The 19403-nt window shown below is 53.2% G+C and overlaps 3 protein-coding genes and 1 long non-coding RNA gene across 10 annotated transcripts; 2 read left to right on the top strand and 2 right to left on the bottom strand.

Moving 5' to 3' along the window:
* Positions 1-811: 811 nt before the first annotated feature.
* On the bottom strand, positions 812-4665 carry LOC105485703 (uncharacterized). Its single transcript, XR_989760.3, has 2 exons — positions 4274-4665; positions 812-1270 (listed from the first exon to the last, which is right to left on the bottom strand). It is a non-coding gene; the product is annotated as an uncharacterized lncRNA (long non-coding RNA).
* LOC105485704 (uncharacterized) lies at positions 3985-5009 on the top strand. Its single transcript, XM_011748079.3, has 4 exons — positions 3985-4063; positions 4361-4428; positions 4664-4723; positions 4847-5009. The coding sequence occupies exons 2-4, from the start codon at positions 4382-4384 to the stop codon at positions 5001-5003; spliced, it is 264 nt and encodes an 87-aa protein (XP_011746381.3). The 5' UTR covers positions 3985-4063; positions 4361-4381; the 3' UTR covers positions 5004-5009.
* Positions 5010-5417: 408 nt separating this feature from the next.
* LOC112422921 (C-C motif chemokine ligand 27) lies at positions 5418-8137 on the top strand. Its single transcript, XM_024794026.2, has 3 exons — positions 5418-7480; positions 7629-7761; positions 7948-8137. Exons 1-3 carry the CDS (start codon positions 7411-7413, stop codon positions 8081-8083), a joined length of 339 nt encoding a protein of 112 aa, XP_024649794.1. The 5' UTR covers positions 5418-7410; the 3' UTR covers positions 8084-8137.
* Positions 8133-19323, bottom strand: LOC105485695 (interleukin 11 receptor subunit alpha). 7 transcript variants are annotated; one of them, XM_071077945.1, is made up of 13 exons: positions 17813-19323; positions 14729-14828; positions 14381-14441; positions 13134-13303; positions 12855-13007; positions 12707-12758; positions 12455-12621; positions 11330-11505; positions 10113-10254; positions 9620-9739; positions 9413-9509; positions 9077-9159; positions 8133-8538 (listed from the first exon to the last, which is right to left on the bottom strand). In XM_071077945.1, the coding sequence occupies exons 1-13, from the start codon at positions 17957-17959 to the stop codon at positions 8522-8524; spliced, it is 1485 nt and encodes a 494-aa protein (XP_070934046.1). In that variant the 5' UTR covers positions 17960-19323; the 3' UTR covers positions 8133-8521. The 7 variants fall into 7 exon arrangements, with proteins under 7 accessions (XP_070934046.1, XP_070934047.1, XP_070934048.1 ...); XM_071077946.1 differs by having other exon boundaries at positions 11342-11505; XM_071077947.1 differs by having other exon boundaries at positions 12707-12739; positions 12893-13007.
* Positions 19324-19403: the final 80 nt, after the last annotated feature.

The raw sequence follows: 19403 nt of genomic DNA, 5'->3' as shown, positions 1-19403 counted from the left end.
CCAGAGTGCTGGGATTACAGGCTTGAGCCACTGCGCCCGGCCCAACCAGAAAGTTTTATGAGTTTTGGTGTCCGGAGTTTTTATTGAGATTTCCTTACAACAGCATAACTGAATTACTGGCCACATACCTGAATTCAATCTCCAGCGCCCACTTCCACCCCAGAGGTCAGCCTGGCCCAAAGCCCAACCCTCTAATCACATGGTTGGTCTTTATGGTGACCAACCTCTAACCTGAGTCATCTCATCTCTTAGCATAAACCCAGGTGAGTTCCAAAGGGCTCATGAGTAACAAAGACACTATTACTTGGGAAATTCCACAGGTTTAGTCTCCCTCTCAGGAGCCAGGGACAAAGGCCAGTCAAATTCTTTATTACACACCAGAAGGGGAGGAAGTTTCTGAACGTAGAAAATGAAAGTTTTAGGGGGCCATAAACAGGAGACAGCCACAGCCCCCTGCAGATCCACACATACTCACTGACCCTCAGTCTTCCAAGGACTCCCTTGCCCTCATGATCATGATCCCTCTCCTGCTTGCTCTTCCCATCCAACCTCACACAGACTCCACACAAGCAGGCCTCTTGCTGCTCTCAGGGACTCTACTCAATTGTCCATCTCTGCTCATCCTCCATGGCCTCCTGTGTGGCACCACTCCTCTTCTCGGCATACTGGTTTTCTTGCCAGGAGTGAGTAAAATGGGGCAGGGGTTAAACGGTAAGGTGAGGGGCATAGCAGGGATCAACACGCAGGTCTCACGGAGTCTGTAAAGGAAGCTGAGTTCAAGTTGTGAACCCAAAAGTATCTGAGACAGGTCTCAATCAATTTAGACAGTTTATTTTGCCAAGGTTGAGCACACACTCATGAGATGACACAGCCTCAGGAGGTTCTGACAACACGTGCTAAAGGTGGTTGAGGCACAGCTTGATTTTATACATTTTGCGGAGACATGAGACATCAATCAATACCTGTAAGATGTTACACTGGTTCAGTCTGGAAAGGCGGGACAACTCGAAGTGGTGGCTTCCAGGTCATAGGTAGATAAGAGACAAAAGGCTGCATTCTTTTGGGTCTTTGATCAATCTTTCACTGACTACACAATTTACATGGAGTGGGGAGTAAAGGAATAGTCACACTGATGCCTTAGTCTGGCTCAGTGAATCTGCATTTTTGCATTAACAATAGGGCAGAAGAAGCAATTAGATATGCATTTGTCTCAGGTGAGCAGAGGGATGACTTTGCGATCTGGCCATTGTACTGCACCTGTGAAGATAAGCTATCAGTTTACATTGTCAGGGTGAAATTCAACACAACCGTCTTAAGGTAAAGATCTTGAGGCCCACAAGGAATTTCCCTGTGGACCAATTGTGAGGGAGGTAAGTAGTTTTTTTTTATCTTTGTAGTTATCTCTCTTAGGAATAAAATGAGAGGCAGGTTTGCCTGACACAATTCCTAGCTTGACTTTCCCCTTGGCTTAATGATTTGGGGGTCCTGAGATTCATTCTCCTTTCACAATGTCAACATCCAGGTCCAAGTATGAACCTGAGACTGTACATATGCCAAATGGATGTGCCCTTGTGATGACTGTACATCCTGTGTGACATGGGTATACCTGTGCATTGTGTGTATTCCTTTGCAGTCTATGTGTGTGCCTGTGTGGTGTGGGTATGCCTTTGTGTGCACCTGTGTGATATAGATGTGCCTGTACCCCAGCTGTTCCTGTATGTGTCAGTGCCTGGATGGGTCCTGGAGCCATCTGGCTGCTCTTCTCTTTATAGGCTCTGTCTCTCTAGCCTGCTCTTCCCAGAGGAAGAAGAGAACAGTGCATGTGGGTGGAGTAGAGAGCAACACTAAAGCTCTGGACACAGATATCCCAAGTTCCAGTCAGGGCTATGGCCTTCCCATCTTAAGCCCTAAAGCTAATACTCACTCCCTAGCTCTGGGTGATACCAACAATTCTGAGGACTCTGCCTCTTACCAAATCAACACCCAATTCCTGGGGACATTTTTGGTGCCTTCTGCTACCTCCTCTTCAGGGATGGCTGCAGGGCACTTTGTCCTATGAGTTGGGGTGGAGAATGTCCAGTCTCCTCCCCTCCCAATCACTTCCTCCATCATCCAGGTCTCCATTCACCATCTTACTTCCTTCACTTCTCCTTGCCCAATCCCTCCCACAAGGAATCCCCTAAAACAGGTTCCCAGATGTGGTCCCCAGCATCTGCCCCTCACACCAGGGCCTTTCAGGAAGATGAGTTCTATGGCTCCATTCTCTCTGACTCCAAATTCACCACACTGAGAGGCAACCTCTAGACCAGCCCTGGATGGATTGTACCATCTGGAGACTGCAGAAGACCTCTGCCAAGGCAAGTCTGGCCCTCCCCAGTCCTGTCTGCCCCCTCTGAGCCCCATCTAAGATTACAGCCCATGGCCCTTTCTCTCCTTCCTTTCCCAGAGCAAGAGCCACAGCAGTTAGGCCATGGGAGTGCCAGAGAGAGCCCTGGCCTGGGAAACAAAGGACCAGAAGAGAAGACCAGGCCTCTAGTTCCTCGGCACCAGACCTGACCCAGCCAGGCCTGGAGTGTCAACGTGAGTGTGAATGTGAGTGAAAGGGTGAACGTTGTGAAAAGCACAGATTCACAACTTCCAGACTGCAGTGCTTCCAATAAAACCACCTAGCACCTATGAATCTGTCTGTCTTGCTATCTGTATGTGGCTCAGGTAGGGGAAGTCAAGTATGAGAGGGAGAAAGAGGGCGAGATGGGTGAGAGAAGACAGGTATCCATTCCTCACATTTCAACCAGAGGAAACTTTCACCCCACTTATTTCTGGTCACTCCCTCCTATACAGTCGGCCTAGCCCCAAGACTGTCTTTCCCCTTACTCAAACCAACTATGGCTCAGTATCAGGCCTTGGCTGGGATGTTAGAGGTCTGGGGCAGCTATTTCCAACCTCCCACACTGGGTTAATTGCCCTTTCTCGGCACCTTCTACTTCTTCCCGCCAGTCTGCCCCATTTATTGTAAGAATCTGACTATTCTCTTTTGATCCTCCTAGCTCTACCCCTACCTCTCAGAGGGCAGAGGTGGTGCCTGTCTTGTTTGTTGTTTGTGGGGTTTTTTTGTTTTTTTGGGTTTTTTTGAGACAGAGTCTTGCTCTGTGGCCCACGCTGGAATGCAGTGGCATGCTCTCAACTCACTGCAACCTCCACCTCCCAGGTTCAAGCAATTCTCTGCCTCAGCCTCCCAAGTAGCTGGGATTACAGATGCCTGCCACCACGCCCAGCTAATTTTTGTATTTTTAGTAGAAACAGGGTTTCACCATCTTGGCAGGCAGGTCTTGAACTCCTGACCTTGTGATCCACCCACTTCGGCCTCCCAAAGTGCTGGGATTAAAGGCGTGAGCCACCGCGCCCGGTCACCTGTCTTCTTTACTACTACATTCTCATGCCCAGCACAGTGCCTGACACACAGATGGTCATTCAGCAAATATCTGTTGATTGACTGTAGGGAAAAAAAACATATCACAGGAAGATAGGTCTCAGGCCAGAGAGGAAGGGCAATGACCCTCTGGACATTCAGTGGCTTAGATGAGGCCACTCAACCAGGTATTTCCGTAGCCTGGCCTTTTCTAGACTGGACTCTCTCTGAGGACCTATTCCTCCTCAGCCCAGGGTCATACAAGACCTCTCTCGGCAGGCAACAGAGGCACTTGGCAGGGCAGAAGTCAGGGACGGGTAGAGGAGACGTGGGGATTGGGAAAACTTTTCTTGCTGCCTGGTGCAGAAGTCTCGGCCTCCCAAGGTGTAGCTCCAAAACCTGACTCCACACCTGTAAAAGAGGGTCCTTTGCCCGCATCTTAAACAACCAACTCCGCCCCTGGCCTCACCCCCTAAGATGACGTTTCGACTTCGCCTCCTCTGGGAGACATGCAGACCCCACCCCTTCCGGGGGACAGGCAAATCTAGTGCGCGACGGCATCCCTGTGACGTAATGGCAACGGTCCGTTTCCGGGGTGGAGCCAGGGAGGGCGGGAGTTTAGGCTGCGCTGACCCCTCTCAGCCCCCCCTCCAGGTGACCCCAGCCCCTGAAAATCCTCACCCAGGGCCCCAAATCTCCCAGCCCCATGACCGCCAAACCTCTCGCCCTGGCCCCCTAAATGCCCCAGGCCCCGGAGATGACCGGCCTCCTCACCCCTTAACTTCCAGTGCCTCCCAAATCTCCAAGCCCACCCTGTCCCGTGGTGGCAACTGAGGCTTCCCGGGGGCATCGGCCTCAGATTACCTGAGAACTGGGCAGCCTCGTCCTGAGCATGACGGAGAAGGGGACCTGGGGCTAGGGAATCCCTGATTCAATCATGCCGCTCCCCAGGAGACGTTCGGAGCCCAGGACATGTCGGGAATGAGGAGATACGAAGTGGCGCTGGAGGCGGAGGAGGAGTGAGTGGAGGCGGGTTCTGCGGAGGAGGAACCAGGCGGCTCCGGGGTGGGGGAGGGTGGAGTTCTGCGGGGGCGAGGGGTGGGCGGGGCGAGCCTCCGAGGGGCGTGGGCTGCGAAGGGTGCCGATTTTAGGGGCGGGGCGGAGCCTTCCTCGAGGGCGAGGCGCCGTGGGGCGGAGTCTGTGGGGTCAGCTCCGCCCCGCCCCGCCCCGCCCGCCTCTGCCCTCTCTCTGCAGGATCTACTGGGGCTGTTTCTACTTTTTCCCCTGGCTGCGCATGTGGCGGAGGGAGCGGAGGTGAGGGGGCTGCGATACCGCGGGCCAGCCCCGGGCATGGACGAGACTCAGTCTCTGAGGACCCATCGGGGGGATTCCGGTAGCTCCCGCCCCGCCTCATGCCAGTGTCGGGTCGCCCCACAGCTCGGCGCACCCCGGGGAGCAGAAGCTGGAGCCTCTGCGAGGCCTGATGAGCTGTCTGTCCAGCGGCCTGGGCCCTGCTCCCCAGCGCTCGGGTCGTAGCCTCCCCCGCCGCAGCCCCACCGCCGCTGCCCAGCCAGCCAGTGCATTAAAGATTTAAACCGAAGCCCACCGTACTGACCTCCTGACTCTGCCGCCGCTGTCGCCATTCGAGCCGAGCGCCCCTCCCCACACTGGCTCTGTTCCGTACTGACAGGGCGTCCCTCCCTAAAAGGGTGCCCTTTCACTTCAAAGCCCCTCATCAGTGTCAGGCCTCCTGTTACTATCAATGACTGTCTCCCCCAACCCCATGCCCCAAAAACCCATACTGTGAATAGCCTATATGAAGAGAACTAAATAATCCTGCCTGTTACTCCCTTCCTCCGAGCCAGGACTTTGCCAACTGTCTGAATCTTCTCTGCTGGGAGTGTATCTCAAAACATTTTAAGCAGAGGTGTAGGATGCAGGCTGTAAATGAGAAGAGGGGGAGATTCCTAGAAGCTGCCTGCCACAGAGGAGGGACTTGGGTTGGTGACCTTTCCTACAGTTCATACCCCAACTTTTGGCTCCTCCAGTCTGATCCCAAGTTGAGAGATCCTTGGCATCAGCCTACCTAGCAGTTCTTGCTCCCTCCCTAGGAGAGTCCAAGGGCCACTGCTCTCTGCCGCCCCCTTCTGTCACCCAATCAGTCTGGGACCCACTAACTCAAGTGATGAGAATCAGAGGCTGCTATGTGGGCCTACCTTCAGTTAGGGACTGGACCCAGCACCAGAAAGGGCACCACAAGATTAAGTTAAAGAAAGAGACAACCCAGTTTCTGGCTGGGGCCAAAGCTTTCAGCCTGCAGCTACCCCTGCTACTGCAGATTTTGGCTAGGGAGAAGACTTGGTCTTAAAGGGGAGAGGTGGGTGCACACCCAGAAGCATTTGCTTTCTGCCTTCCGAAGGCCTCTGGACCAACAAGTCCAGGAAAGACCAGAAAGTATGTATCGCACAGCCAACTGATGGAGAAGGTCTTTGATAAGACCGAGGAACCTGGGAGATTTCCTTGGGATTTCCTCAGTGGCTACACCCAAGCCTCAGAGTGCAAGAGAAAGGCCTAAGCCCTATCCCAAGAGAAAGCCTACTCCATAGAGAGTGGCTGACCCTACAACAGATGACTGCAACAAGATAAGGGCTGGATTACTGCTTTATGACTTAGTTTATGTTTCAAATATAGAGCAGGACTTGCAGATTGAGATCCCTGGACCAGGAGTGGGAAATTCTTCAAGGAGCCAGGGGCACTGAACTTGGCAGCATACCCCCACCCTAGGCAGTTCCCAGCTTCCTGGAAAGGACTGGATAAAGATGAATAGGAGCTTTGCATTGAGGAAGGGGGTAAAGAACAGCTGGGTATGGGATTAGGAGAGAAGTGGCTATAGCTGGAGGGTGGGATGCAGGGGGGTATAGGAGTTGGACATGAGGGTGTGACTGAACCTGGGTAGGGAGGGGGGATGTTCCTCCAGGCCCAGGAAAGGGCTGGAATTTGAGTAGAACAAAGATGTAATTGAGTACTTGAGTCTGATGTCTTCAACAAGTCAGGGACTGGATCTGGAGACCCTAGGCCCCTGCTGGCAAGAGGTTGGCATTCCTGGAACAGGACTAGACAAAAACAGGAAGGTAAGATTCATTGGGCCTTTTACCTGTTTTGACAACAGTAACCTAGCACCAAAGAGCTTTTATCTTCCCTCCTTATCTACCCCACCTTTCCTCCTTGTCTCATCATCCTGGGGAAAGCTGCCACACCTCAGCATCTCCAAAGCACCCTCAATATTACCAAAAAGGGCCTTCCCCCAGCTTCTCTGAATGTGGCTGGCCTCAGCCAAGACCCATCCTCAGCCAGAAGAGCCTGCTCTAGGAACGCATTCCCATCAGTTTCTCCTGATAAGACAGTCAGGTCAGGCCAGGAAGTGGGGAGGAGAAGATGAAGGCAAGCTGGTGCTCGCCTGCCCTCTGCTCCCACCCCACCCAGAACTCCCCTATCAGAATCTGTGTGTGCTAGTGTGAATTTGCTTGTGATTGGATGACTGTGAAAACACAACTGGGTGGGATTGGGACTTTGAGTATAACTGGGGCTATATAATTTTGTCTATGGTTGTCTGATCACGAGTATGACTTTGTGAGGTTGATCGAGTGATTGAGAAGTGACTTCGAATGTGTGGCTATGCATATTTGAGTGTGAATGTCTATCATTAGAGGTTGCTGTGGATGCTTGACTGCCCTTACTCACTGTTCTATCAGTCCCTACATCACACACTAATCCTTCCCTCAGCTTCACTGCCCAGAGCTTAGGAACACATGGGAAATGGCTGTCCTAGATGAGGAAGGAATCTGTGGCAACAGACCAAGAATTAGGGCCCAGGAATGTCACAGGATACACAATACATCTCCAACCACCTCTGACTCACCTAGTGCCCCAGGTAAAAGGCACCCAGATAAAAGGTAGGGGAGGAGGAGAGAGAGAGAAGGAAGAGTCTAGGCTGAGTAAACATGAAGGGGCCCTCAACCTTCTGCAGTCTCCTGCTCCTGTCATTGCTCCTGAGCCCAGACCCTACAGCAGGTGAGTACCTGGGGGTATAGAAAGCTGGGGGTCTGGGTGAATGGGATGAAGTTGAAAAGAACCAGGAAATCCAACCTAACCTCCAGCTGTCTGGCAGAGAGGTTCTTGGTCAGGATCCCTCTGAACACATGGCCCTGTTGCCCTCTAGCATTCCTACTGCCACCCAGCACTGCCTGCTGTACTCAGCTCTACCGAAAGCCACTCTCAGACAAGCTACTGAGGAAGGTCATCCGGGTGGAACTGCAGGAGGCTGATGGGGACTGTCATCTCCAGGCTTTTGTGTGAGCTCCCACCCCTGATACCCCTGACTCTGACCTCAGTCCCAACCCCTAATGCTGATCCCAACCCCAGCCCTAACTGCTAATTCTGATGCCAACTCAGGTTTTCATCTGGTCCTTGCTCCTAACCCCTGGACCCTAATCTCATCCCCAAGCTATGGCCATAGCTTTGTACCTTTCTCTACCCAGGCTTCACCTGGCTCAACGCAGCATCTGCATCCACCCCCAGAACCCCAGCCTGTCACAGTGGTTTGAGCACCAAGAGAGAAAGCTCCACGGGACTCTGCCCAACCTGAATTTTGGGATGCTAAGGAAAATGGGCTGAAGCCCCCAATAGCCAAATAATAAAGCAGCATTGGACAATAATCTCTAAGTACAATCTCCAAGAACTTCCTTATTCTCTTTATTCACACCTGCGCAACCCCTGCAAGGGGAAAGGCCAAGAGCCAAGGACCCACACACACTCCCCAGGCACCTACATACATGCATGCAGAGAATATATGTTCCCTGCCTCACAGACACATGGTCACACATGGACACAGATGTACACATTACACACATTCCTCGAGCAGAACTCCAACTCTGGGGTGAAATCAGAGGTACAGGCACCTTTCAGCTGGCAAATTTGAAATACAGGGTCTCACAGAAATGGGCTCCAAACAGAACTTCCAGCTGAGACCCAACCATAGGGATCTACTGTCCATCCATCCACACCAGCAAGACAGAATTATAGGTGGACTCTGCCGAAGCCCTCCTGGGTCCTCTATAGGTTTGGAGCTCCTAAAAGAAGCAGGAGGCAAATCAGGAAAGACAGTAGGACTGGATCTTGGCCCAGACACCCTGAGAATGAAGGAGGTGACTCAGTTCTAAGCTTAACATTCTGAAGATGAGTAGAGGAGCCCAGCTCTGAGGGAGCCTCTTCAACACGCTGAAGATAAGGGAGTGGACCTAGCTGTGGGCCCAGGCACATTAGGAATGAGGGAGGGGACCCAGCACTGATCCAAGACACCTGGAAAAAAAAGGATGAATATCCAGCTCTGAGTATAATACCCTGGAGGAGTATTAATACTAATACCCTGGAGGGGAGTCCATCTGGGGTCCTTCCTCGGTACCCTGAGAAAAGGGGAAGTGACCCACTTCTTAGCCCAGGGACTCAAGAATGAAAGGCCTAGCCCTCAGCCTAGACATCATTAAAATGAGGAGACCCAACTTGGATTCACAGCATTTTAAAAATGACTAGGGCAGCCAGCTTTTAATCTGGACACTCAAAATAGGGGCACACATATCCAAGTACAAATCTCCTGGATGTCCTACTCACCTGGACGCCTGTCCACTGGAATCATTGGGGCCAAGAACCCAGGCTTTGGGGATCCATCCTTCCCGCCCCGTCTCATCCTCAGCCTGGGGCATAGAAAGGTAGCTGTCTCTCCAACAATGTGGGGTATCTCAGTCTCCTCCAAAGGGTTTATTAGTAAAGGGTCAGGAGAGGAATCAGTTAAAATCAAGTGGGGCATGGGGGATGGAGGTGTGGGGAGGTAGTTCCAGAATCAGACAGGTTCAGTGGGCAGTCATGAAGGGTGGAGATGAATGTGGTCTATGGACATCAGAGCATTTGTGAGGATCAGAGGCTGAGGGACCGATGGCAGTCACTTACCAGAGCCCCAGTGCCAGGGCTCCAGCCATCAGTCCCAGGAAAGAAAGGATTCCCAAAGACGCCAGCACAGCTACCTGCTCCACAGAGTCCCTGTGATCTAAGAGGGAGGGCCACATGTTACTGAGAGCAAGGCTGACCAAGCTTGGTGTCCCCTTTTCTCTGGGGTTTTCACTTCTTTACAACTCTTGCCCATCTGCCCAAGCTCACCAAGTAGCCGAGGGTGTGGTTGGAGGGAGGGGCTTGGAGGAACAGGGCTGTCCACCTGAGGCTCCACCTCTGGCTGCATGTGTAGCTGGCCCCAAGCTGGTACCTCCTTTGGTACGGTGCCTAAAGGAAGGCAAGACACAATAAGTGTCCATCCGCTGGTGGGGATGGGGGTCACGTCCTGTGCTCAAGGCCAAGGCCTAGATTGGAAGTCAACCCTCCTAGGAGGAGGAGCCTGATAGGGCATGGCCAGTTCCTAGGGAGCATCGCAAGCTCCAAGCTTGTAGAAGTGGAGCCTGTAACTGCAGGGGTGGAGGCCAAGGGGAAGGACTTAAGCTAAGACAGGGCTGTAGGCAAACAAGAATGAAGTCTGGGACAGTAACTGCGGTGCCTGCATGGGCAGGGCATATGTCACCTGGCTGTCTTTTGGAATTGGTTCAGCTGATAGATGCTTTGGGGTGGGACCTCTGCCCTTTTCTTTGGCTTTGTCTCTCACCAGTGCTCGGAGTTCCCCAGGCCTCCGGGCTCCAGGTGCTCCAGGTGCCAGCATCCAGAAAGTCCCGGGCACTGACTCGTACGGCATGGGGCAGCCCAGCCACAGCATCTGTGATCATCTCCTCCAGTCCAGCTGGCTCCACCTGGGGGTAAACATGACTCATTGTTACCCAGCTTGTAAGTGCAGGGCCTTCCCAGCCACCTTCTGCAAAGAGCACCCCTTGCTCCCAGTCTCATCCTAAAGCCTAGTAGAGCTGTCCAGGTCTCATGTTGGGTGTCTGGTGGGGCTGAGTCTACACCTAGTGTTTGTAAGACAGCAGTAGTGATTACTTAGAGAGGCTGTGGCATCAGGCAGCCTGGGTTCAAATCTTTGGTGAACCACATATTGAATGACCCTTTGGGCCTCTCTGTGACTCAGTTTCTTCATTTGTAAAATAGAGGTGAATATACCTAAACAAAACAATGTATGCAAAAAGTGTAGCCAGGAACCCCACAGGAAGGCAGCACTAAGTAAATATTAGTTATTATCTGATGCTGCTGCTCCCCAGTCCTGATACCAGCCAACCTTTAACATCTCCTGAGATTCTAATTCACTGCTATCCTCAGCTGGGGATATGAGTGTTTGTAGGAGACGTGCCTCTAGGTAAGGCACTCCTTTTCCTAAGAGTTATTTTTAGGCTGGGCACCATGTCTCACACCTGTAATCCCAGCACTTTGGGAGGCCGAGGTGGGCGGATCATGAGGTCATGAGTTCGAGACCAGCCTGGCCAATATGGTGAAACCCCGTCTCTACTAAAAATACAAAAATTAGCCAGGCATGGTGGTAGGCACCTGTAGTCCCAGTTACTCAGGAGGCTGAGGCAGGAGAATTGCTTAAACCCAGGAAGCGGAGGTTGCAGTGAGCCGAGATCATGCCACTGCACTCCAGCCTGGGTGACAGAGTGAGACTCCTTCTCAAAAAAAAAAAAAAAAAAAAGAGTGATTTTTTTTTTTAAAAGCCATTGCTATCTTCCCACAGATGGGCTTCACATCTTAGTTATAGCCCCACAGGACAGACACTCCATCTGTCAGTCACCACTACAACCCAGCACCCAGTACAAAGCCTGGCCCACAGGGAAGTGTTGGGTCTTCAGTGACCTGCCAGCGCTGGGAAGCTACACAGAACACCCAGGATCATGAAATCAGAGATAGGACCCACAGCCGCGGGTTGGGACGCACTCCAGGCCTCACCGTGGACCAGGCTGGATGCTGTGCCGGACGGTACTGCAAACGGAACTTGAGCAGGAAATGGGGCTGGCGCGGCCAGGAGGCAGGGTATGTCCAGCTGGCTCGCAGGCGTCGGGGGAAACCTGGTACCGACTCTACCCGCAGGCCCTGGGGTGGGTCAGGGCGCACTAAGGGCGTCAAGACACAAAGTCAGGGTAGGCTATGGGTCCCTGTCAATTCCCTACCACTTTCCAAAGTGTGTGTTTAAAGGAGCCTTAGCCAGACACTCCTGAGAGGGGAGGGGAAATCTTAAACTTGATCATTCATTAGACTCAGACCGGTCATCTGTATTATGAAATGGGCTGAGGCCGGGTGTGGTGGCTCATGCCTGTAATCCCAGCACTTTCGAAGGCCAAGGTGAGAGGTTCACTTGATGCTAGGAGTTTGAGACCAGTGTGGGCAACATAGCAAAACCCTGTCTCCACAAAAAATTTTAAAAATTAGCCAGACATGGTGGCACATGCCTGTAATCCCAGCTACTTGGGAGGTTGAGGTAAGGGGATAGCTTGAGCCCAGGAGTTGGAGGCTGCAGTGAGCCAAGATCACGCCACTGAACTTCATCCAGGCTGGGCACAAAGTAAGACCCTATATCAACAAAAAAAGGAAGAAAAAGAAAAAAAGAAACCACCTGAGATCTGTGGGTGGGCTTTTGAAATGCTTGTTGAGTGAATAAAAGAGCAATTCTTATTTTCATCTAAGGAAGATGAATTGGCCCAAATTCCAGCTAGAGTTTTAGTGTCCCACTCCCATGCACAGGTCAAGGAAGGAGGGGCTAGCAAGGCAGGACATGACATATGGCTGCATTCAGTACAGGGCCCAGAGCAGGGCCTGCTCTGCGGCTAGGCAGCCAGTCAGGCAGTGTGGGTAGCAGTAGCGGCCTCTAGAGTGTGTGCTGAAATAACCATGCCTCCTGGGCTCTGATCCCTTTGCCTTCTCAGGCTCCACAGGGCCTTCTGTGTGTGAAATGGCGTCTATGTTGGGAGGAAACTGTTTGGGATCTCTGGGAGTGGAGAGATCTGAGTCCATTTGGGGTCTCTGTGATGGGGGTCTGGGGGAGGTCTAGGGGTGGGTACTCACAGATGCTCTGCAAGCTCACATCCAGCAGGCGTGTGCTGGCGCCCAGTGGGTTCACCTCAGTCACATTAATCCGGTACTGGCTCCAGAACTCAGCCCCGTGGACAACACAGCGGGCAGCACCTAAGGGATCCTGTGGGCATGGCCAGGGCCCTGTGGATGGACTCCTCCTAGAAGGGAGGACATGGTCTTGGGCTCTGAAAATGCCTACTGTGGGACCCAGCTGGAGCCCCCACATGCTCCCTCATGTCCTACCTCTGGCTATCAGCTCCTAGAACTGTCTTCTTCCTGGTGGGGAGGGGGCCGTCTGAAGTCATGAAGGAAAAGAGGGCCTTTTGCCCTCTCTGAGGCTTTCCTCAGAACCTACCTCCCTGCTTCCCACACCCATGTTGTGCCAGCATACCCAAATGTGTAGGCATCCACACCCGATCACGCACACACCTGTAGGAGGTGAGGTAGCGGGTGGGTAAACCGCTGATCTGGCTGGGACTCCAAGTGCAAGAGAAGTTCTCATAGTCAGCTGCTTGGCAGGAGACAACAGGGCGGGCTGGAGGGTCTAGAGGCAGAGGGTACACCTGGAGACTGAGCAGTCCTCAGGTCCTCCTGGTCCCAGAGGGCTTATTCAGGTCCCATACTCCCTCAGGATCCTCTTGTGTCATCACTGCCACCCTCCCCAACTCACAGCCCAGCTGCAGGGTCACTGTGCCCCCAAGTGCACCATCCAGCGTCTGGCAGATGTAGGTGCCCTCATCAGTGCTGTCTGCCTGGGTCAGGACCAGTTCATGCCCTAGCCCAGAGTCAGGTCCCTGGAGCAGCCTTGGCTCCCCGTCCCGAAACCAGGACACTGGGTCCCTGGAAGTAAGATGAGGTGACAATGGACAAAGACAAGATGTCAAGCGTAAGTCAGACCATGCCACAGCTCTCCATTGGCTTCTAACTGCATTTGCAATAGAACCCAAATTCCTTTTACTGGCTTTCAAAGCCCCTTGTGAGCCAGCCCTTGCCTTCCTTTCCTTCTTCAGCTCCTCTCTGTCTCCCCTTCACCCACTGAAAACTCCAGCTACATTGGTCTTCTTTCTATTCCTTGCGAGTATTGAGCTCATTCCCACCTCAGGGCATTTTGCACTAGCTGTTCCCACTGTCAGGAGCACTTATACCTTAATGTGCGCACGGCTGCCTCCTTCCTGACCTTCAGAAATCAGCTTCAACATCACCTCCTCAGAGAGACGTTTCCTAACTACCAATTAAAAAGTAACCACAGGCCAGGCGCAGTGGCTCACACCTGTAATCCAGCACTTTGCAAGGCTGAGGCGGGTGGATTACTTTAAATCAGGAGTTCGAAGCCTGACCAACATGGTGAAATCCTGTGTCTACTAAAAATACAAAAAAATTAGCAGGACCTGGTGGTGCGTGCCTGCAATCCCAGCTACTTGGGAGGCTGAGGCAGGAGAATCACTTGAATCCAGGAGGCAGAGGTTGCAGTGAGCCCAGATTGCACCACTGCACTCCAGACTGGGCAACAGAGTGAGACTGTCTCAAATAAATAAATAAATAAATAAGGTAACCACTCAGTTGTCCTCTTCAACATCCCTCTCTTTGGCTTTTCTGCCCTGCAGGTATTACTATCTGGCAAGATTCTCCTTTGCTTATTGTCTTCCCCCACTAAGATGTAAGCTCCGTGAAGGCAGGCACCTTGCCTCGCATTAGCACTGCTGTATCCCAGAGCCTAGAATAGACCTGGCACTTGGCAGGTGCTCAAAACATACCAGCTGAATTTTCTGTTGAATAAGGATGGTTAGAGGGTTAGGACAGATAAGAGAGGTGAGGATTACGGACAGAGCAGGCAAGGATGGGAGGAGTGGGACATGAGGACTAGGCAAAGTCAAGAAAGGGTCATGAGTGTCAGACCAACAGGCTGGGGGCACTTACCCAGCAGTCACTCCAGGACAACACAGCTTCACGGACCTGCCGGGCTGCCCATACTGGACCCCTGTGGAGGGCACTTCTGAGGTGAGGCTCTTCCTTTACCCCCCTCCCCACTTTGTGAGAATGGCAGATAAGAAGCAGACTGTTAAAACCTGGGTGGTGGGGGGCTCACTGGATCAAAGCATCATGTTATAATCTGGAGACAGAGGTCAGAGAACAGGGTAGAGAGGGGACCTAGGTTGGATGACAGGGGCAGCAGTGGTGTCACAAGTTAGGCATGGGAAGGGGCCACAGTGAGGGTGGCAAGTCACAAGTCAGAGTTGGGGGGTTGTAGAGCAGGGTTCTTCTCACCTGGGGGGCCCCAGGCCTGGGGGCAGGAGGAGGAGGCAGACACCAGGGCTGTAGCCACGGCCACCAGGACCCTGCTCAGCCCTGAGCAGCCGCTGCTCATCTGTGGGGAGAGGTAGAGTCAGAAATCCCCGACCCCTGAGAAGGGAGGCTAAAGCCTGGCTCTTCCTCTCCAAAACTGAGCCTTCCTAGAGAAAAACTGATGCATCAAGTGGGGTAAGGCTGTTAGAAATCACTGGAGGAACTGATCTGAGGTCCCCTTTCCCACCGTATACCCAGTGCTTTGCATGTGCGCGCACACACACACACACACGGACACACACACCCCCTCACACCCTCCATCTCAGTCCTGGGCTTAGGGCCCAGAACAAAAGCCGGAGGCAACAGACTGTGCCAGCAACTCCCCCTCCACCGCCCTTGGCGCCCACCCCTGGCACCAAGCACTGGCACCAGCTCAGCCACTCCCATTAACCCCTCCAGTCCAGCTGTTGGGAATTCTGGTATTTACCCCCACCTGGTCCAGGGCTTATCACCACCGCTGATTAACCTGGGCAGACCTTATCACCCTGGGGGAAGGCTGTCATCATGGATCTGAGCCCATCTGGCACTCCCACCCTGAGGCCTACCCCTGCTCTGGCTGCCAGGCTTCTCGCCTGAACCTGGCTCCTTGCTCTGGCTACTTGGGCCACTCAGCTGGGCCTGGCTCTGACACTTCGTTGGTCTCCAGTCTGTGAAGCTGGATGGGGCTAGGGTGCAGGCTGGGGCTGTGTAGTTAAGCAGATCCAGATGCCCTGGCTGCTGCCAGAGGCTGGGGGTGGGTGAGGAGCCAGCAGATGGAGATGGAGACAGGGTGGCGGGGAGGGGAGGGAAGGGAAGGGGATGGGAGGCTGAGAGGAACTGGGAGCCTGCAGGAACAGGCATGGGGGCCACAGCACCAAGAGATACTCAGAGATCAGGACTAGGAGGTGATGGGGCAGTGTGGGAAGTGTTGGAAAGACTGGATTGAGGTCGGCGGAAACTCAAAAAGCTAACAGTGTGTCTATATTGCAGGTGGGGGATGCTAGGAGAGAGAGATTCTGGACGAGGGGGAGCAGAAGGAGGAAGGCAGTGGTGAAGTGGATGGAGAACAAAGGGGCAGGCAGGGAAAAGGTTCTGGGTACAAGACCAGAAGAGGAAGAGCACGGACCCTTCAGGAGTAGTAGAGCAGAGCAGGGCCTCCATGTGTCTGTGTGTCTGTCTGAGTGTGTCCAGTTGGCTCACCCCTGGCCACCCAGCCACACTTACCCTGCTTAGCCCCACCCTACCTCGGTGATCCCAGCGGCAGAGTGTCCATGGCCTCCAGGACTTCCTCTCACCAGCTACAGCCCCCGTCTCCTACTCCACTCAGTTCTGGGACCCCAAAGCCATCCCCTCCTTCCCCTTCCCTGCCCCGCCCCCTCTAAGCCCTGGAGCTCCGCCGCCCCTAGCCAGGCCCCCTCCCCGCTTCTGCCTCCTCCCTCCTTCCCTCCCACCCAAGGCCCTGTGAAGGGAAGAGGCCTCCCCCAAGTCTGGAAAGGAAGCCACAGACACAGCCAAGGCCAGCAAGAGGGAAAGGAGGGTGGCTAATACTTATGTCCCTGTCAGTGAGAGATGCCCTGTGTTTTCACACAGCCAGACATAGTCACATTCACACATGGACTCATGACGCACAGTTAACAAAAGGGCATGCCTTTGAACACACGTGGACACAATCAAATGAAAAATCAGATACAAACTCCTCCTCTTTTCACTCCTCACCAAATGTTTCCTTAGGGCACAGCTGGCTGTGCTTCCAGGGGAAAGGAGGCCCCAAGTTGGGGGATATAAGGAGAGGCCAAAGAGTGCAGTTCCCCCTCCCCTGGAAGTTCCAGCCATTTCTCACCTCCCCCTCCACTCTTTGGGCCCCAGCACCAGGAAATGCCTTTGGTCCCTTGGTGCCAGATACACAAGACCCACAGTTACCCTCAGACTTACACACTCTCACATGCGGTCACTTACAGTCACACAGGCACAGTCACACAGGCACAGCCACACAGCCTCAGACTCAGATACACTTACACATATTCATAAACTCACGCAGTCACACACATACACAGCCCCTACCAGGGCTCACAGCACCGCCTAAAAGCAACTCCTCATCATGGTCTAAGCCCCCTCTCTCAGGGAGCTCTTAGCAGTGGCAGACCTGCATCTCATCACTGTTACAGGCCCCCAACTAGCCAAAGAGATCAAGATCAGCAGGGAAGGCAGGCATAGGGGCACAGGGAGAAACAAAGAGACAGGAGAGGCAAAACTGGAAATGCACCCACACAGAGACCAGGGGAACAAAGCTATGAAGAAACACGCAGAGATATCTCTAGTAAGACAGCAACAGGGAGAGAAAACGGCATGTAAGGGAAACTGAGTCAAGCAGGGAAACAGAAAGTAAGGAGCAGTAGACCTGATGCTGGGGATTCTTGAGCAGAGGAAGAAGGAGGGGAAGCCACGTGTGTTGTGGGTGTGTCCGTCCATGCTGGACACTTAAGAGAAAGGTCAGTCCCATGGGCTCTTGAAGTAGGTCCCCCAATACATGAATACAGCTGTACTCCCACACGGTTTAAGTTAGGACCCAGCACACACACATAGTCACAAACCTCACTTTTGCTCTGCTACTGCTGAAGTCACACATTGGCACACACAAAGCCAGCCACCCACTCTCATGCTGGCAGACATGGTCTCAAACCCCACAGAGACCTTCCCAAAACACATTCCCTAATGTGGTCACAGTCCCTCTCACACAAACACACAACCCAGTCCCACCAAAAATGTGCATTGACAGATACACACATAATCCCACACTTGCACAGCCACATGCAGCCCCAGCTCCATGCACACTGACACACGCAGTCACATTAGCTGACAGCTGCACCAAGTGACACTCAGAATCGCACACAATGACACTGTCACACAGACACAGACTCACAGGCACACACACACTGACAGTCGTCAGTCACTCTCGGCCTTTCAGATCATACATCACCCTGCCCCGCCCACTCGTGACAAGACTTTGGCGTCTACACCAGGCCTCACCTTCCGCGGCCGCTGCCGCCAGCGCCCTCTGCCCTCGCCCTCTGCCCCGGCCTCTACTCCCTCCCGCCCTGGGCCCCCGCAGTGGGGGCGGCTCCGCCCAGACGCCAATGGAAGGAGAGGAGTGAAATAGGGGGGCTCCTGGCCCATTGGAGACTCCAACTGCCAATCACCTCCACCCCCACCTCCGCCGGACACTTCCTGTCCCGTCCCGGACTGAAGAGGCTGCCGGGGACAGAGTCTGGAGCTGGATTCCTGGGTCTCCGCCTGAAGGCCTACCCACCCTGGAACAGCAGGACTGGAAACAAGAGCCACTGGCCAGGTGATTGGAGAAGCTGAAGGTGCCCCTGACTCCAGATAAGGAAGAAGGAGGGCTGTGTAGGGCAGTGGTTCTCAAAGTTTGCTGGATATTGTGGTTTGAAAACTGCAAAACCCCACCCCATACCAATTAAATCATAATCTCTGGAGGTTGGACCTAGACATCAGTATTGTTTAAAACTTCCCAGATGATTCCAAAATGCAGCCAAATCAGAGATGTAAGGTGTGTCGGGTATATGTATACCTCAAGAAACCAGCCACCCACCCAGGGCTCTCATCTACTCCCCAGTCACGGGAAGCTCGAGGGAAATGTGTGCATACTGTGTCTATCAGATCTTCCAGACCGGAGCAACACGCCCAAGTTCCAGGTACTTCCCCTTCAGGATCTCAGGGAAGAAAGACCCTGGTCTGGAAGGCAGGCAGCCAAGGTTCTCCTGGGCAGGATTCAGTCACTGTCCAGCCTTAGTGTGATTTCCCCACCCACAGGCTTGGTTCCCCTGGGAAAAGAATGAAGGCAAAAACCATTCTGGCCATCCCTGCATCATTCACAATCCCTGCCTTCACCTTAAAATTTGGAGGACCCCAGGTGGCATCAGGTCTGCTGTGTTGCATAGACTGTTGTTCCCACAGCATTGCCAGGGAAACAGGTCCAGAGGGGACAGAATAGACCCCAGGTCACTCTGAGAGCCATACCTTCCTTCCAGGCCCTGGGGTTCCTAACTCTAGCAGTCCCTTCCCTGTCAGCGCTGTTTCTGTTTGTGCAATGATTGGGGCACAAGGGCAGCAGAAGTATATGGTGCCCGCACATGTGAGAGTCTGGAGGAGCCAAGGACACAAAGCCACGTACACGCTCCCTACATGCTCTCTACCCGCCCCTTTAGCCCCTGTGGGCTGGAGCAGAGCCAAGCTGCAGCCACTCACAAAGCCAGGGTTCTGGCCAGCAGCCCAGGATCTGGCCACTGACCACTGGGATCAGGATCTAGCTCACCCGCTCCCCGTCAAACCCTCAGGCCCAGGCTTGGAGCTGACACCCTAGGTGTGGTGGCAAAGGGGGCTCTGGCCTTCCCAAAGCCTCAGCCACAACCAAGACACAAGATTTTAAAACAGTTTCCTAAACTGGGATACCGTCATTACACCAAGATTAAGAGAATCTATAGGCTAGATGTAATACTGAATATTAATTTTGTTCAGAAATTTGGGTGGAATTTTTGCATCAAGATTTTACACATTTGTAAACAAAGAAAAGTTGTAGCCGGAGCTATGCCTTTAGCTTTTA

Source organism: Macaca nemestrina, chromosome 14 (assembly GCF_043159975.1).
Source record: "Macaca nemestrina isolate mMacNem1 chromosome 14, mMacNem.hap1, whole genome shotgun sequence".
Taxonomy (NCBI): domain Eukaryota; kingdom Metazoa; phylum Chordata; class Mammalia; order Primates; family Cercopithecidae; genus Macaca; species Macaca nemestrina.
Note: the sequence above shows the minus strand (reverse complement) of the source record. Positions and strands in the feature narration are given on the sequence as shown.

Excerpts from the sequence above, each read along its gene's own strand:
- LOC105485704 (XM_011748079.3), top strand. The coding sequence starts at position 4,382 with ATGTCGGGAATGAGGAGATACGAAGTGGCGCTGGAGGCGGAGGAGGA. Across the intron at positions 4,429-4,663 it reads GCGCTGGAGGCGGAGGAGGA|GATCTACTGGGGCTGTTTCT; the intron begins GTGAGTGGAGGC and ends CTCTCTCTGCAG. Across the intron at positions 4,724-4,846 it reads ATGTGGCGGAGGGAGCGGAG|CTCGGCGCACCCCGGGGAGC; the intron begins GTGAGGGGGCTG and ends GTCGCCCCACAG.
- LOC112422921 (XM_024794026.2), top strand. The coding sequence starts at position 7,411 with ATGAAGGGGCCCTCAACCTTCTGCAGTCTCCTGCTCCTGTCATTGCTC. Across the intron at positions 7,481-7,628 it reads GAGCCCAGACCCTACAGCAG|CATTCCTACTGCCACCCAGC; the intron begins GTGAGTACCTGG and ends GTTGCCCTCTAG. Across the intron at positions 7,762-7,947 it reads TGTCATCTCCAGGCTTTTGT|GCTTCACCTGGCTCAACGCA; the intron begins GTGAGCTCCCAC and ends TTCTCTACCCAG.
- LOC105485695 (XM_071077945.1), bottom strand. The coding sequence starts at position 17,959 with ATGGGCCAGGAGCCCCCCTATTTCACTCCTCTCCTTCCATTGGCGTCT. Across the intron at positions 13,304-14,380 it reads TGTCCTGGAGTGACTGCTGG|GGACCCAGTGTCCTGGTTTC; the intron begins GTAAGTGCCCCC and ends TCTTACTTCCAG. Across the intron at positions 9,510-9,619 it reads ACCACACCCTCGGCTACTTG|ATCACAGGGACTCTGTGGAG; the intron begins GTGAGCTTGGGC and ends CCTCCCTCTTAG.